This window comes from Podarcis erhardii (genome assembly GCF_964252035.2).
Source record: "Podarcis erhardii genome assembly, chromosome: 4".
NCBI lineage: Eukaryota > Metazoa > Chordata > Lepidosauria > Squamata > Lacertidae > Podarcis > Podarcis erhardii.
This window is the reverse complement of record NC_138508.1, coordinates 6,083,867-6,102,300: the sequence shown is the minus strand read 5'-3', so window position 1 is coordinate 6,102,300 and position 18,434 is coordinate 6,083,867. Positions and strand designations below refer to the sequence as shown.

Here is an 18,434-nt window from a genome sequence, read left to right as displayed (position 1 = left end):
GGGTGGTCTTAGGTTACACCCCTTCTGTGATGTATGTATGATGTATCTGGAGGGGTGGTCTTGAGCTCCAGGGCAGGGAATTTAAAATGTCTTGCACACTAATATTTTGGGTTCCCCCTCCCTCCTGTCTGCGTGTGAGGGGAGTACCCTGTTGCAACAGATCAGTAAAGATCAGGCTTACTAGCTGCTTTGCTTCTCAATATTCTCTGGTTGGCCTGTTTTCTCCTACCAATAGGGAACCCACGTAAGGACTCTATATGGGCTCTTGGGTACCCCATAAGGGAAAAAAGGGCAGATTTTTGTTTACAACAGAACCAAGGTACGACTATATATAAAAATAAATAAATATAAATAAATATACACACAGCTGAACATCCAACTTGGCTTCCGCGGCTTCCGATTAAGTGCAGGAAACTCCTGCAGCTAATCAGAAGGCGCGCCTTGGTTTTTGAACGTTTTTGGAAGTCGAACAGACTTCCGGAACTGATTCCGTCCAAGAACCAAGATCCGATTGTATATACACGACACCCACACTCTTCCTCCTCACAATGACAATGGATAGATCCATGCCAGTTTTTTTATACAGGTAGGTAGCCGTGTTGGTCTGCCGTAGTCGAAACAAAATAAAACAATTCCTTCCAGTAACACCTTAGAGACCAACTACAGTGGTACCTCAGGTTACAGATGCTTCAGCTTACAGATGCTTCATGTTACAGACTCTACTAACCCAGAAACAGTGCTTCAGGTTAAGAACTTTGCTTCAGGATGAGAACAGAAATCGCGTGGCGACAGTGGGAGGCCCCATTAGCTAAAGTGGTGCTTCAGGTTAAGAAGAGTTTTAGGTTCAGAACGGACCTCCAGAACGAATTAAGTTCTTAACTTGAGGTACCACTGTAAGTTTGTTATTGGTGTGAGCTTTCGTGTGCATGCACACTTCTTCAGATACTGTGAGTAGATCGCAGTCTCTAGGGAGCTGGACATGCCTGATCTGGACCAGGAGTAGGCAACCTAAGGCCCGGGGGCCGGATCCAGCCCAATTGCCTTCTCAATCCGGCCCGCAGATGGTCCGGGAATCAGCATGTTTTTACATGAGTAGAATGTGTCCTTTTATTTAAAATGCATCTCTGGGTTATTTGTGGGGCATGGGAATTCATTCATTTTTCTCTCCAAAATATAGTCCAGCCCCCCACATGGTCTGAGGGACGGTGGACCGGCCCATGGCTGGAAAAGGTTGCTGACCCCTGGACTAGGACCTAGGAGGCCTGGATTCGAATCCCCCCTGCAAGGCCTGATGTGTCCCCCCTCTTTTGTCTCCACAGCAGCAACCACTGGAATGACTGCGAGCTGAATTCGTACTCTGGCAGCGCTCTGTCCTTGGGCGCCTTGAGCCTCCACGGCGATGGGATGAACAGGACGGACTCGTCCTCTCAGCTCTCGCCTGTCATCAAGGCGGGCTGGCTGGATAAGAACCCGCCTCAGGGGTGAGCAAAGCAAAATTGTGCCTGCCCTGCAAAAGCCGATGGGAGTTGTAGTACCAGAACACCCGGCAGGTTGGCAGTGGCTGCCCTTGTGATAACGTGCGCCTGGTTTTATGAAGACCCTGATCTGCTTCAAGCCCCTGTGTTTGTTTGCAGTGGGAAAAAAAGTCATGGAACCAAGAAATTACACAAAACAAAAGAATTGCCGTGAAAATCCCTGAAACGAGAAGTATTCGATTATAGAATTGGATGAAATAACAAAAAAATAAAATAAGGAAAAATTAACCTAGAATTAAACAAAGACTTAACGAGATGCCGGCTACAAAACTCGTTTCACTGAACTAATCAGTTTCCTCAGAAGGAAATAAAGAAATTATAAACCTTAAATGATTTTTAAGTGCCCAGAGTGGCTGGGGAAACTCAGCCCGATGGGCGGGGTATAAATAATAAGTTATTATTATTATTACAATAAGAGCAGGGCTTAAATGCTTCCTTGGGTTTACATAAAAGGTATGAAAACCTCAATGACAAGTTTTAAACATAGCCCTATTTAAGAGAACCAAGCAGTAGCAATAAGAAATTGAGATTTTAAGTTTCAAACAAACTCCAAAACAGAGCAGAAACTCAAAAACAGGGCTGAACGCTCCTGACTGCTGATGTTAAAGACTCCAGGCATGGGTTCAAGAGATTTTTCTTTTGCCCCGCTGCTCCCCACCCTCCCGGGGGGAAAAACACTGTTTGCTGCTGAATCGGAACCAACAACCATCCTCAGAAAAAACCCCGATGGACGTTTGCTCCTTTTCGGCGGGAAAGCGGCTGGGCAATAGGAAAACCGATTGGATCTGCTTGGGGGCAAATCTGCTTATTCCGTTAATTTGACAGGCAGCATTGTGGCCTGTCATTGCCCCCCCCCCCCCCGAGCCCAATCCCCGTGATCTTCAGAGGAAGGGCGGTATATAAATCTAATAATTAATAATAAGGATGATGATTGCCCTTTCTGATGCACTGGGTATACCAGCCAGTTTTCAAAACTGCTTTTGTGTTCCTGAGCTCTCTAAGATGCTTTCTTAAGTTTCTCAATGGGGGCTGTAGTTCCATAGTCTATTCCCCCCCCCCCCCCCGCTCTAGAGTTGAGTCGGCAGCTCTTTCCCCAATATTGTGCTGCTGTTTTTCCAGCTGCAGACACGAAAAGGATTAGCGGGCCCTAAAATGCATATGGTCGTCTACAAACTGATTTAAGAATGCCAGCCTTTAACCCTGAAGGGTTAAAGAAAGAGAAAAATGGTGTAAAAAGGATAAAGATAGAGGTAATCTACATTAGACACAACAGCTTCGAAAGAGTAAAAAATTCGAGGTCTTAGAGCAAAGGAAGGAAGTCAATATGTGTATATGTACGTAATGATTAGATTAGAGTGATGATACTGTTTTATTTTTAGATGTCTGTTTTTGTTTTTTGTCTTTTTGTTTTTTGTGTTCTTTTTTCTCTTGTGTTTTTTCCCCCCTTTTCTTGTTTGTACTGTTTTATTTTGGATTCAATGTTTGTAATTTTTGTTGTAATTTTGCATTGAACAAAAAATAAAATAAAAGAATGCCAGCCTTGGATCAGGTTGCATCGCCTGTCCCGTGATAGAAGAATCTTTTTTCAAGACAATTTTATTTTATTTTATTTCGTAAAAATAATATATGCTGCTTGACTGCAAAAACCACAAAGCTGTTTACGAAAAGAGATCCTTTTCCGAAATGATCCCGCAGTTTCCATGTGGTTCTAAGCTGCTTTGGGTTGTCTTGGGCAGGATATTTAATAAATGATAATAAAATAAAGGGGTGGAAATCCTGCCATTTATTGACCGCCTGATTTTACCTCCTTAAGGACCACCCTGCTGACCCACAGAGCACCTCAGCTAACAGTCTTTTCCGGCTCCAGGTCCTATATCTACCAGAAGCGATGGGTGAAATTGGATAGCGACAACCTCCGCTACTTTGACAATGAGAAGGTGAGCGGGGGAAAGATAGGTACACGCAGAGCGCAGTTAGACTGTGGAACTCCCTGCCACAGGAGACAGGGATGGCCGCCCACTTTGAAAGAGGGTTGGACAAATTCATGGAGGAGGGGGAAAACAATACAAATAACCCCTTTGAAACCCCCCCACACTTTTATGGATCCTTAGGTTACAATTCCCCCCCCCCACTGCATCTCCTTTATAATTCCAATTTTTAATAAATCCTTAAGTATCCCTTAGTTAAAAAATTAACTGCAAGTTTTAAATCAATCCTGCTAAATGTATTTAATTGTTTCCCATAATTTTTCCAATAAATTATAGACTTGCCCCGTTCTTTATTAAAAAATGGATTTTTCCTGGTTTCTAATTCTTTCCATTACTGCATAGTCCATTAATTTCATCTGCCATTCTTCCTTTGTCGGGGTTCTTGCTTTCCATAAGGCTCTCCGTATGGAAAGGAGTGGGGCTGGATGGGTTCGGGGGAATATCCTATCCCTTTCCACTTTCTGCACCAATTTTGTGCCCTAACTCAGCCCCCTGCCCACGTTTTGGGATACATTTAATCAGTACCAGCCATCGCCTCCCCCAAAGAGTGCTGGGAAGAGTAGGGGCTTTATAGGGGCTTAGAGTCGCTAAGGTAGGGTTGCCATATTCCAAAAAGTGAAAATCTGGACAGAACAGAAAATAATTGTTTTGAGCTATTTTTAAGGCTTCCCCCCAAAATACTAAGAATTAAATACTGAGTGCCTCACTCGGTCCCCATATTTCCCATTGTGCCAGTCTCCTGCCCCTGAAGAACTGCTGCGAAACTGGTGGCTGGGTTTTGTTTTTTCCTCTGCCCTCCTCATGCCTCTTTCCTTTCATGTGTGTGTCTGTTGCATTTGTATTGATTGCGAGCCTGCAGGTAGTGTACAAAAGCCACGCTCCGAATGAATCGTCGCGATAATACGTTCTGTTGACCAACCACTCTTTCAAATGTTGCAGGATGTTTACTCCAAACGCCTCATCCCCATATGCTGTATTACCCGTGTGGCCAGTATCGGGGACCAGAAATTTGAGGTGATCACTAACAATCGGACCTTTACTTTCCGGGCTGAGAGTGACGGTAGGTGAGATTCCTCTCCCTTCCTCCCTCTCTCACAATGCTATTAAATTTCCTGTTTTACAATTTAAAATGCTCATTTAAACACCCTTAAAATATCAATGACTCCCCTTCTTCTCTTTCCATGGTTCATTTTACATATCATAAATCCCTGCATATTTTACAAAAAACTATACCATTCAGTATTCTATTATTGCATGCATCAAAACTTATCTACGCTGTTGAATTCATCTTAATACTGGCAACGTTTTCAGCTGTACACCGTTATTTCCCATATATTCAATAAACTTTTTTCCAATCTCCTTTAAACATATGTTCTTCTTGTTCTCTTATATGTTAAGCCTGCAAGCTGCGCATATTCTGTCAACTTAAGTTGCCATTCTTCTTTGATTGGGACCTCGCTCGTTTTCCATTTTTGGGCTAACAAAACACGGGCCGCAGTTGTTGCATACATAAACAACCTTTTTTGACACCTGGGAATTTCAGTCTGAATTATCCCCAGCAAAAAGGACTCCTGTTGTTGTTTTTAGAAAAGTACATTTAAACATTTTTTTCCAATTCATTATGGATTATTTCCATAATCCAAAAGAGAGAACTTCTTCATATAGTTAAACTGTGGAACTCCTTGCCACAGGAACCAGTGATGGCCACCTAGATTCTTTGATTTCTCCTCCCCTGCTGGGAGAACGTTATACATGGGACCCCCCCAGAATGAAGTAGCGCCGTCTGAGAACAGTTTTGTTTTGTTTCCCTAAATACCAACGCTGTCTCCTGCGCTGCAGCGGATCGCAACGAGTGGATCAGGGCCCTTCAGAAGGTAGTGGACGAGAAGAAGTCGAGGTGTTTGGACAGAGCGTCCGCCTTCCAGGTGCCCGGCGGCAGTTTCGACTCGGTGGACAAGAGCGGCCTCTTGGAGCTGCGAGGATTTAAAAACAAGCTGTATGTTGTGGTGGCCGGGGAGAAAGTTTTCCTCTACAAGAACGCAGAGGTGAGTATGCACCACAAGTGTGCTGCTCATAGCCGCTGGGTTGAACTGCGGAACTACCTGCCACAGGAGGCCGCCAATTTGGATGGCTTCAAAAGAGGATTGGACAAATTCATGGAAGAGGAGCGGGCTATCGAGGGCTCCTAGCTAGGATTAAAAACTTCCCTAAACCGGCTTGCCTTCAGATGTCTTCTGAAAGTCAGATAGATGGATGAGATAATTGATTACGGTCAAAGACCAGCTTGCATAACACAATAAAAACAGCGTTCATAAAGATAAAATATACATTCGGTGCAGATTGCAGCAATAGCTCATGAGTTAAAATTGAGATATATACATACACCCGTCCAACTGAGATTTGGGCTGCCATAAAAATTGACCCTGAGGCACCCCAAAGGTCGACTTCTGCATTTCCCTAGTAAGCTATTTTATTCTAGAGGATGACCTGTGCCTACAAATCTAGGCGCAGAATCTGGCTACCAGCCAGGTCGTCTTGTGATCTTTGCCTAAGAGGAGAGAATTACCATATTTTTCGCCCCATAGGGCTCACCTAGCTTTTTGGGGGGAAAATAAAGAACCCCCCCCCAGGCGCGGGGCTGGTGCGGGGGAAGCCCGAGCTTCCACCGACCCCAGCCCCCAGAACAGGCTGCTATCCGGAAGCCTAGGGAGCCCAGTGGGAAGTCGTGCCGGTCTCCCCAGGCTTGCGGATATCTGCGCGAAGCCCAGGGCGTGCTGCTTCAGCGCCCCCTGGCTTTGGGCAGCAGGCTACTATCCGCAAGCCTAGGGAGCCCTGCGGGAACTCCCGCGGGCTCCCCAGGCTTGCAGATAGCTTCCTGAAGCCTGGAGAGCGAGAGGGGTCGGTGCGCACCGACCCCTCTCGCTCTCCAGGCTTCAGCGAAAGCCTGCATTTGCCCCATAGGAGGCACACACATTTCCCCTTCATTTTTGGAGGGGGAAAAGTGCGTCCTATAGGGCGAAAAATACGGTAAGTTTAGACTTGTCTGAAAGATCGGTGAGTCTCTTCAGCAAAGGATTAATGGTGTCTCCTCGAAACTCAACATAAAAAGGACATCTAAAAAATATATGTTCAGGGCTTCCTATTTCTCCTAATTGGCAGGTGCAAAGTCTCTGTGCATACGGGACTCTTCTATAGGAAGTCAGATAGTTTTTTATTCCTTTGACATCTGATGGGAGGGCATTCCACAGGGCGGGTGCCACCACTGAGAAGGCCCTCTGCCTGGTTCCCTGTAGCTTCGCTTCTCGCAGGGAGGAAACTGCCCAAAGGCCTTCATAGCTGACCTTGGTGTCCGGGCTGGACGATGGAGGTGGAGATGCTCCTTCCATCGTGAAACCACTTTCCAATCCAGTACGGATTGCGATTGAGGCCTCACTTTCAATTCTTGTGCCCTCGACTTAGGAATTCCGCCTGGGCATCGGGATCACCTACATCGAAATGAACGTGGGCAACGTCAAGGATGTGGACAGGAGGGGCTTTGACTTGACGACACCCTACCGGATCTTCAGGTAATGACGGCTGCTAATGCAGAAAGGCCTCATCCTGCCCCTGTGTGTTTTGGGGAAGGGCTGAGCTCAACAGCAGCAGACTGCCTTGCTTTGCCACAGAAGAACCCTGGTTCCATCTCTGACATCTTGCAGTCGTTGAAACTTCTGGGTCCCAGTTACTGGAAATTGCAGGAAGGGAGAGGCCTCCGGGGCTCGGATCCTGCTTGGCATTTCCTATTAAGGTTGGCCACAGTGAGAACAGGATTCCAGACTAGTTGGGCAGGCTATTCTTGCATAGTTCTGGTTACAGGTAGGTAGCCGTGTTGTTCTGCCGTAGTCGAAACAAAATAAAAAAAATTCCTTCCAGTAGCACCTTAGAGACCAACTAAGTTCGTGATTGGTATGAGCTTTTGTGTGCATGCACACATCTTCAGATACTAAAATATCCGCCCGATGAAGTTAAACGACAGATCAACAGAGCCAGACTGATACCCAGAGAGAATCTGCTGTAAGACAGACCCCAAAAAGAAAATAACAGAACACCACTAGTAGTCACATACAGCTCCTAAGTTAGAACAGCACAATGCATCATCAGAGATCTACAACCTCTCCTAGACAATGACAGTTCTCTTTCTCAAGCTCTGGGAGGAAGACCTTTCATTGCCTACAGACAGCCACCAAATCTTAAACAACTCCTCACCCACAAGAATACAACAACCAGACTTAACATGGACACTGGCACCAGAGCCTGCAATAAACCCAGATGCCAACTTTGCTACCACATACACCCAGACAGGGACGCGGGTGGCACTGTGGGTTAAACCACAGAGCCTAGGACTTACTGATCAGAAGGTCGGCGGTTCGAATCCCTGCGACAGGGTGAGCTCCCGTTGCTTGGTCCCTGCTCCTGCCAACTTAGCAGTTTGAAAGCACGTCAAAGTGCAAGTAAATAAATAGGTACCGCTCCGGCGGGAAGGTAAACGGCGTTTCCGTGCGCTGCTCTGGTTCTCCAGAAGCGGCTTAGTCATGCTGGCCACATGACCCGGAAGCTGTACGCCGGCTCCCTCGGCCAATAAAGCGAGATGAGCGCTGCAACCCCAGAGCCGGGTCCCTTTACCTTTACCTTTACACCCAGACAACACCATTACTGGCCCCAACAACATCAAACATACCATCTCAGCACTATTTTATTGCTCATCTTCTATCATTCTGTATGCCATCAAAAGCCAGCAGTGTCCTTCAGCTCTCTATAGTGGACAAACAGGCCAAACCCTACGCCAAAGGGTAGATGGACATAAATCTGATATCAGGAATCACAAGACAGAGAAACCAGTAGGAGGACACTTCAATCTCCCAGGACATTCTATACAAGATCTCAAAGTAGCTGTCTTATTACAAAAGAATTTCAGAAATAGACTGGAAAGAGAAGTTGCTGAATTACAACTTATTACCAAACTTAAAACCATGGAGAGGCCTGGTCTGAATTGAGACATTGGATTCTTATCTCATTATACATGATATAGCTATTTTTAGCCATCTCACCCCTTCCTTTTTCCTGTAAGACCATCTGCAGTCCTTAACAGTCCTCAACAGGTTTATCACCCCATCAGCCAATCACCCATGCCCACCACCCTTCTGAGAAAAACCCCCTCCCCATTCTCTCACTATATAGAAGGGTCTGGCGACTTCTGTTTCAGTGTATCTGAAGAAGTGTGCATGCACACGAAAGCTCATACCAAGAACAAACTTAGTTGGTCTCTAAGGTGCTACTTGAAGGATTTTTTTTATTTTATTCTTGCATGGTTACATGTTGTCGTTGCAGAACTCCGCAGGAAGGGAGCATATGACCCAAACCAGAATTTGCTGGCTCTGACCCACCTGCTGCCGGTTCTGGCCGCTGCTCCTGTTTAGCCTCCATCTGTTCCACTTCCAGATTCCTCCCCTCAGTCCTAGATATTGCACAGGATTGGTCCTCAATCCCTAACCCGCTGCTCTTCTCGCCTTTTCCAGCTTCATTGCAGAATCTGACCAGGAGAAGGAGGAATGGGTGGAGGCTATGCAGCAGTCCATCGCCGAAGCACTTTCCAACTTTGAGGTGGCCGAGAGGATTTGGAAGGTGGAGGAAAACTGCTTCTGCGCTGACTGCGGCTCCCCAAAACCTGACTGGGGCTCCATCAACCTCTGTGTGGTCATCTGCAAGAGATGTGCAGGTAAGGAACGATCTGTTTCTCTCTGCCCCCCATCATTTTCTTAATCTAGGTTTTCAAGATAGCCTACCAAAGAGAACCATAAAACAAATAGAAAACAGGCCAAGCAACTTTGGGAAAGATTCATCGGACGAAAATGGGTCCCTCAGTGCTTCTCGTTGATCTGGACAGACAAAAGGAAGCCTTTCTTTCTGGTTAAACCTTGGAACTCCCTGCCACATGAGGCAGTGGGGATTGCCAACTAGGATGGCTTTAAAAGAGGATTAGGCAAATTCGTGGAGGAGGAGGGGGCTACCGGTGGCTGCTAGCCAGGATGGCTATTCTCTGCCTCCGCCGTCGGAGGCAGCAATCCTCCTAAATCCAGATAATTCCAGCAGTAGAAAGTATGTCGAGTATGAAAAGGTAACAGATGAGCAGAAGCAGGTATGGTCTGATGGAAATATGCAGCAGAGCAGGTTTTGATAAAGGACATCATGGAAGGGGGGAAGGGAAGCTTGAATACTGTCATTGTGTGTTGTTGGAAAATTATAAATAAAACTATTTTTTAAAAAGCAATGCTTCTCAAATTCCAGTTCCTGGAAACCACAGTCAGGAGAGAGTTGCTCTTGTGCTCGGATCCTGTCTCCCAGTTTCCCACAGGCATTGGGTAATCTAGACTTGAAAGTCCTGAATGCTGCAAGCTTTCCATATGGAGTTGTTGCTCAGCTTGCAAAAAGTATAATAATAGCTGAATCTCTTTTTTAAGTGTATCTCTTCTGGCCCTTTTTCACCCTCTCTTTCCCTTAAGCGACGTTGCTCCTTGCAAGTGTACGGAGCGAGAAACTGAGGTCAGCGAGTGGGGAAGACCTCCCTGCCTGTCTCGCCAGGCCTCCGTGCTGCGATTTTGGAATGTGGCGCCTTTTCAAAAATTGTTCCTCTCCTTCCCGACACAGGAGAACACCGCGGTCTGGGACCCAACGTCACCAAAGTCCGGAGCCTCAAGATGGATAAGAAAGTCTGGACGGAGGAGCTGATTGAGGTGGGGAATTAAGGGGCTGGAAAGGAGCGAGGGAACTTGCGACCACATGTCCCAGGGAAGCTCTAATATCATCTGTATTTATTTATGGCATTTGAGGTTATATTTTCTGAGACTCCTCTGGAAAAACAATCTCTCAAAAGACCTGTGGATGGCATTTCACCATTGTCCTGTTGAGAGTGTATTAACTTAGGGTCTCTGTGTGTGGTTTGGGAGCTGCACAGTCAGGGAAAAAACAACGCTGTCCAGGGTTGTAAAGACTGCGGAGAGAATAATTGGGTGCACTCTTCCCACCCTGAATCAAATCTACACTTCCAGGTGCCATAAGGAAGCTGCAGAGATAGCGCAGGAGAGTGCGCACCCCGGAAATGATCTCTTCCAGCTTCTGCCTTCTGGAAAAGAAGGTCCAGGGTTATAAAGACTAGGACCAGCCGCTGGAGAAACAGTTTCTACCCAAATGCGATTTTGGTTTTAAACGCAGTGTAAGGTAGTCTCTATGGGACGTGGGTGGCGCTGTGGGTTAAACCACAGAGCCTAGGGCTTGCCGATCAGAAGGTCAGCGGTTCGAATCCCCGTGACGGGTTGAGCTCCTGTTGCTCGGTCCCAGCTCCTACCAACCTAGCAGTTTGAAAGCACGTCGAAGTGCAAGTAGATAAATAGGTACCACTCCGGCGGGAAGGTAAACAGTGTTTCCGTGCGCTGTTCTGGTTCGCCAGAAGCGGCTTAGTCATGATGGACACATGACCTGGAAGCTGTATGCCGGCTCCCTCGGCCAATAAAGCGAGATGAGCGCTGCAACCCCAGAGTCGGCCATGACTGGACCTAATGGTCAGGGGTCCCTTTACCTTTAAGGTAGTCTCTATGGGAGTATTTTGTATTTAATTATGGGAGTATCAGAGTTTTTAGGGTGCTAACCAGCTTGGAATAGCAGTCTTGAATGTCCGATGTAGATTTTTTCAATTTCGTTGTTCTGTATGGGACAGTGACAATAAAGATTATCATATCGTGCCACCTCCCCCCCCCCCAGGAGTTCCAGGTGGCATCTTCTCCCAACAACCCTGCGAGGTTGGTTCAGCTGAGAGTGAGTGGCTGGCCCAAGGCCTCCCTGTGAGCTTTGGTGGCTGAGTGGGGATTCGAACCCCGGTCTCCCAGGTCCTAGTCCGATGCTCTAACCATTATGTGACACTGGCATTCTTCTGCATTGCCAAAAGGGTGATAATTTGGGGAGCAAGTTACAGGAAAGTGAGAAGGTGCCGTGGGCAGGAAGAGTCTTGAGGGTTGGGACCTAGGGCAGGATGACCAGTCTTCCTCCATGAGGATTTCTACACTTCCTTCCTGACAAGCTGCTTCTGAAAGGTGGTGGTTAGGAGGCAGAGGCAAAGAGGGGATTTGGTTGGGTTCACTCCTGTTTGGAAGAAGAAAGCGAAACTTCTTCTTCACTCTCTGCAGGCTCATTTGCTAGAAAAAGGGCCTAAAGGAGATCCCAAAGTATTGATGCAAGGAATGAATTGCTGGAGAGCAAAAAGCAAGGAATTCAGAAGGGGGTTGGATTGGATAGCCCTTGGGCTCCCTTCCAACTCCACAATCCTAAGATTGTATGACTATTTGTTGTGAAAAAGTGTCAGGATGGGGCAGTGTTTAGGGTGTCTGAGTAGGAGACCCTACTCGGGGTCTGGGAGACCAGGGTTCAAATCCCTACGCAGCCATGAAGCTCCCTGGGTGACCTTGAGATACAAGGTCCCTGCCGCTCAGCCCAACCTACTTTGCAGGGTTGTCCTTTGCAGAGGAGGAGAACTCTGTACATCCTTGGAGAATGAAGTTGGATATAAAGACAAGTAATGATGAGGACAAAGGTCCGTATAGTATAGTCCGTCTAGTTAAAGCTCTGGTTTTCTCAGTAGTGATGTATGGAAGTGAGAGATGGACCATAAAGAAGGCTGATCACCAAAGGATTGATGCTTTTGAATTATGGTGCTGGAGGAGACTCTTGAGAGTCCCATGGACTGCAAGAAGATCAAACCTCTCCATTCTGAAGGAAATCAGCCCTGAGGGCTCACTGGAAGGACAGATCCTGAATACTTTGGCCACCTCATGAGAAGAGAAGACTCCCTGATGTAGGGAAAGATGGAGGGCGCAAGGAGAAGGGGACAACGGAGGATGAGACGGCTGGACAGTGTTCTTGAAGCTACCAGGTTTGACGAAACTGCGGGATGCAGTGGAAGACAAGAGGGCCTGGCGTGCTCTGGTCCAGGGGGTCACGAAGAGTCGGGCACAACTAAACGACTAAACAATCAGAACGACAATGATGATGATTTGAACCAAGGAGCTTTTCCTCTTCCTGAAACGCCACTTTAAAGCCCTTTGACTTGGGACCTTGGCCCGGGATGAGCCAATTGCTTTGGTACGTTCTGCCTTCATTTCTCAAAAACCAAAGCTGCTTTAAATCTCAGAGATGCATCAATGCTTCCACATGAGGGCAGAGTTTTCACAAGATAGCAGCTCTGCACGGACTGTCTTTGGGAAATTCTTTTAATCCACCCCATCTGGCAAATACAGAAAAGGCTACTCTCATTCAGGGCTTTAAAGATCAGCACCAACCCTTTGAATTGTGCTCAGAAACGTCCTGGGAGCCAGTGAAGATCCTTGAGGACCGGTGTTGTATGGTCCCGTCGGCCGCTCCCAGTCACCAGTCTAGCTGCCACATTCTGGATTAGCTGTAGTTTCCGAGTCACCTTCAATGGGAGTCCCACGGAGAGTGCATTGCATTAGTCCAAGCGGGAGATAACCAGCAACAGCAACAACACCCTCAACGAAACCCCAGCCCAAGATCAGATCTGTTTTAAAAAGCAAGTCCTTGTCTGCTGTCTCATGTTTGGAAAGATGGCACAAAAGGAAAAAAGGGATGAGGAGGGTAGAGGAAAACAAGCTGGGTTTAGATCGCTTTCCTGACTGTGCTTGGGCACATCTAGTCTCAGTCCCTTGGTGAGATGGCAGCTCCTGAATTCCCCCATAGTTTAACCCAGCCATGTCCAACCTGGTACCCTCTGGATATTTTGGACTGCCGCACAAGACAATTGGGATGTGGTGGGATAACGATTTTGATGCGTTTTCCGGCCACCACTGGCTTATTTACCTGAAATTCTCATCCTTGCTTAAACTTCCAGCTGGGGCTGATGGGAGTTGTAGGCAGTATGGTGTAGTGGTTAGACCTGGGAGAGACCAGGGTTCAAGGCCCCATTTAGCCATAAAGCTCACCGGGTGCGACGTTGGGGGCCAGCTCCTGCCTCTCTGCCTAACCTACCTTGCAGACTTGTTATGGGGACTTAATGAAGAGGGCGAACTCCTTGGATAAAGAGGCAGGATAAATGCGGTAAATAAATAATAGTCCGAAACAGCTGGAGGTTGGCAAAGGCTGGTATGGGGGTAGGAAAATGAGGAAGCCATTCCTTTAAGGTTTGGTTTTAGGTCCACTTTAAAACTTAATCAAGTCCTGCATTTTCCAGCACATAGTTAAACTATGGAACTCACTGTTTCAGGAAGCAGGGATGGTCACCAACTTGGACAACTGTAAAAGAGATTTAGACCAATTTGTGGAAGAGGAGGAGACTAACAATGACTACTAATCATTCCGCCTCCACAATCAGAGCTAATATCCTTTATCGTTCATTATTATTATTTGTTGCATTTACAGTGGTGCCCCGCAAGACGAATGCCTCGCAAGACGAAAAACTCGCTAGACGAAAGAGTTTTCTGTCTTTTGAGTCGTTCCGCAAGACGAATTTCCCTATGGGCTTGCTTCGCAAGACGAAAACGTCTTGCGAGTTCTTGCGAGTTTGTTTCCTTTGTTCTTAAAGCTGCTAAGCCGTTAATAGCCGCTAAGCCGCTAATAGCCACTAAGCCGCTAATAGCCGTGCTTCGCAAGACGAAAAAACCGCTAGACGAAGAGACTGGCGGAACGGATTAATTTCGTCTTGCGAGGCACCACTGTATATAGCACCGTTTTCCTGCAAGGAGCTCAAGCTGGGGCACGTGACTCTTCCCCTCTCCATTTTATACTCCCAACAACCCTGTGAGGTGGGCAAGGCTGAGAGACAGTGACTGGCCCCCAAGGTCACACTCGGTGAACTTCACGGCTGACGGGGAGGGTTCAAACTCTGCTCTGCCAGGTCCTAATCTGAAACGCTAACCATTGCTCCGCGCTGTCTATACAGTGGTACCTTGCAAGACGAATGCGTTGCAAGACGAAAAACGCGCAAGACGAAAGAGTTTTCCGTTTTTTGAGTCGTTCCACGAGACGAATTTCCCTATGGGCTTGCTTCGCAAGATGAAACGTCTTGCGAGTTCTTGCGAGTTTGTTTCCTTTTTCTTAAAGCCGCTAAGCCGCTAAGCCGTTAATAGCCGTGCTTCGCAAGATGAAAAAACCGCAAGACGAAGAGACTCGCGGAACGGATTAATTTTGTCTTGCGAGGCACCACTGTACCAGGAATGCTTCTGAATGCCAGTTGCTTGGAAATAGCAGGAGAGAAGAGGGCTGCTCTTGGGAACGGGATGCTGGGCTGAACGGAGGCCCCCTGTGGCCTGATCCAGCAGCCAAGCTCTTCTAATGTTCCTCTGCCCCTCCTATTATCATTTATGTCACATATAACCCCTGCAACAAATATCAACAACTTCAGATATGCAGATGACACAACCTTGATGGCAGAAAGTGAGGAGGAATTAAAGAACCTTTTAATGAGGGTGAAAGAGGAAAGCGCAAATATGGTCTGAAGCTCAACATCAAAAAAAGTACGATCATGGCCACTGGTCCCAACACCTCCTGGCAAATAGAAGGGGAAGAAATGGAGGCAGTGAGAGATTTTACTTTCTTGGGCTCCATGATCACTGCAGATGGTGACAGCAGTCACAAAATTAAAAGACGCCTGCTCCTTGGGACAAAAGCAATGACAAACCTAGACAGCATCTTAAAAAGCAGAGACATCACCTTGCCAACAAAGGTACGTATAGTTAAAGGTATGGTTTTCTCAGCAGTGATGTATGGAAGTGAGAGCTGGACCATAAAGAAGGCTGATCGCCGAAGAATGGATACTTTTGAATTATGGGGCTGGAGGAGACTCTTGAGAGTCCCATGGACTGCAAGAAGATCCAACCTCTCCATTCTGAAGGAAATCAGCCCTGAGTGCTCACTGGAAGGACAGATCCTGAAGCTGAGGCTCCAAGACTTTGGCCACCTCCTGAGAAGAGAAGACTCCCTGGAAAAAGATGTTGGGAAAGATGGAGGGCACAAGGAGAAGGGGACGACAGAGGACGAGATGGTTGGACAGTGTTCTCAAAGCTACCAGCATGAGTCTGACCAAAGTGCGGGAGGCAGTGGAAGACAGGAGCGCCTGGCGTGCTCTGGTCCAGGGGGTCACGAAGAGTCGGACATAATTAAATAACCCCTCCATTTAGCTATGCTATGATTTATTTGCTAATGAATTTTGCAAAGAAAGGGCACACTAAATCATAGTGATTTTGTTATACTGCTTTTAATTGTTCTCTTATATGGGAAATGATATACAATGAGCTGAAAAAGGTATTTAAGTATACCTTCACTAAGAAACCAGAGGCCTTCCTTCTGGGTATTGTCGGCCAGAAGGTGTTAAAGAAGGATCGAACATTTTTCATGTATGCAACAACGGCAGCAAGGATTCTCATCGCAAAAAATTGGAAAACTCAAGATTTACCCACACTGGAAGAGTGGCAGATGCAGCTGATGGACTATATGCAACTGGCCGAGATGACTGGCAGAATCCGAGATCTGGGAGAAGAAAAGATGGAGGAAGACTGGGAGAAATTCAAGATGTATCTACAAAAACATTGTAATTTGTTTGAATGTTAAGAAGGATGCTAGATTATAAAAAACTGGCCACCACTAAACTAGATTTAAATTTGATGATAAGTGAGACTAAAGAAAATATAAAAATTTTATTGGAAAAAGTGTTAAATCATATTGGAATGTGTGGACATGAGATTGTAAACAAGTTGATAATTTGTTTGGAAAAAATTTTTTTAATGATGTAAATGGGAGAGGGGGACGTGAGGGAGTCCAAAGAAGTGAAGAATTTGTTGTTATAAAAGTAAGATTGTTTTATGTGTGCATTTATATTTTAAAAAAAAACCTTAATAAATATTTATAAAAAATAAAAAAAAATAATTGTTCTCTTATATGCTCTAATCTGCCGTCATTCCTTCCGATGAGGATCAAGAAACAACTATTGCTAATGTTGCTGATGATAGTAAATCCTGGATGTTCTGAGGTCTTGGCAATGAGTGCTGGGTGTGTCTAACTGATCTCATCCCTTGGAAATGCCTGCCTGGCTTTTAATGTTAATGCAGCTCCCAAGCACTGTGAGGTTTAAGGTGCCCTGAGCTGAAATCATTTGTCTGTTTGTCTGTGCGCTTTTGACTGTATAGAGTCGAATCCCAGAATCGTAGAGTTGAGACCCTGAAGGTCTTCCAGTCCAACCCCCTGCAATGCCGGAATCTATTGCCCAGTGTGAGACTCGAACCCATGACACAGAGATTAAGACTCTACCGACTCAGCCATGAATTAAACATATTTGTGATCATTTCCCCCAGTGGGCAGAGACGGAGGGCGGGGTCCATTTCCCCGCGCGTCAGTCTCACAGAAGTTCATTCATTAAACTCTGTTCTCTACCATTTTTCACTACTGTAAAAAAAAAAAAAAAATTTGGACAGCAATGCAGATTTCACATTCATCACAATGCCCACATTTCTAAGCCTCTTTTACACATTTTCAGTGATAAATGGCAGGGGGGTTGCAGTAGATGTTCCCCAGGCTCCGTTCCAACTTTACAATTCTACGATTCTGTGATTTTTTGGGGGGGTACATTATTTGAGCTATTATTTGTGGGTGCTCGGCCCCTTCGTGGGGAATTTTGTGGTTGCTCAGGCACCCAGGGCCCCAGGGAGTTGGACCTCAGGCCCCCGAGCCAGCGATGGAAGAGAAGTTTGTTCGGTCCTTATTGTGACCCAATTCACCCCTCCCAGAATGGAACAGGATCACCCTTCAGAATTCACCCTTCTCCAAATTTTGCAAGACAGATCTCATCTCAATTTACTATCATCAGCAACATTAGCAATATTTGTTGCCTGTCCTAACAGCTCCCAGCATTCTTAACAAACTACACTTCCCAGAATTCTTTGCAGGGGGGGCATGGCTGTATTCACACCATATGATACCACTTTATTATTTTTTTAAAAAATAATATTTATTAACAGTTTAAAGATTACATAAAAAAAGAAATAAAGAAAATACAAAAACGAAGAAAAATTAAACATTAGAATACAATACATCACAAAGACAAAAACACTACACAAAACATTAAATTAACAAAACAAACAAAACAATTAAAAACACCTCTGATAATTTCATAATCATATCTTTCATTCCCTTGTTTCAGTGACCTCCTCCCTCCTCCCATTTTTGTATTCCACTTCAAATAACTGTTTCAGCAATTCCTTTCCATCTTCCTCTGTTTCCTGTCCTGTAATTTATATTAACATGTTCTATCCTTATTTTTTCCCTTTAATACATTAACAATCTATCTGTACCTAGTTCCTTATCACATTTCTGCTAAAGCCATATAACATCATTCCATCATTTTCTAACATTCATTAATTTTACAATACTTCTGTAAATAATCTTTAATTTTTTTCCAATCTTCTTCCACCAACTCTTCTCCCTGGTCTCGGATTCTGCCAGTCATTTCCGCCAGTTCCATATAGTCCATCAACTTCATCTGCCATTCTTCCCGGGTGGGTAAACATATGATACCACTTTAAATGGTATATTGATAGTGGCGCCCACCCTGTGGAACTCCCTCCCATCAGATGTCAAGGAAATAAGCAGCTTGTTGTTGTTGTTGTTTAGTCATTTAGTCGTGTCCGCCTCTTTGTGACCCCCTGGACCAGAGCACGCCAGGCACTCCTGTCTTCCACTGCCTCCCGCAGTTTGGTCAAACTCATGCTGGTCGCTTCGAAAACACTATCTGAAGGCAGCCCTGTTTAGGGAAGTTCTTAATATTTAATGCTGTATTGTTTTTAACACTCGATTGGGAGCCGCCCTGAGTGGCTGGGGAAAT

General features: G+C 45.9%; 1 protein-coding gene across 9 annotated transcripts in view; it reads left to right on the top strand.

The window, feature by feature from the left end:
• Positions 1 to 18,434, top strand: part of ARAP1 (ArfGAP with RhoGAP domain, ankyrin repeat and PH domain 1) — a 145,049-nt gene that overhangs the window by 77,170 nt on the left and 49,445 nt on the right. For 7 of the 9 annotated variants that reach the window (XR_014156138.1, XM_081860058.1, XM_081860056.1 and 4 more), the window contains 7 exons: positions 1,320 to 1,481; positions 3,349 to 3,472; positions 4,463 to 4,583; positions 5,363 to 5,568; positions 6,983 to 7,089; positions 9,079 to 9,278; positions 10,208 to 10,293. Coding sequence is in view for 8 of the 9 variants with exons in the window: in XM_081860058.1 (XP_081716184.1) it covers positions 1,320 to 1,481; positions 3,349 to 3,472; positions 4,463 to 4,583; positions 5,363 to 5,568; positions 6,983 to 7,089; positions 9,079 to 9,278; positions 10,208 to 10,293 (1,006 nt within the window). In the remaining variant the exon portion in view is untranslated. The remainder of the gene's footprint in view (positions 1 to 1,319; positions 1,482 to 3,348; positions 3,473 to 4,462; positions 4,584 to 5,362; positions 5,569 to 6,982; positions 7,090 to 9,078; positions 9,279 to 10,207; positions 10,294 to 18,434) is intronic. The other 2 variants (XM_081860060.1, XM_081860061.1) reach the window with 2 other exon arrangements.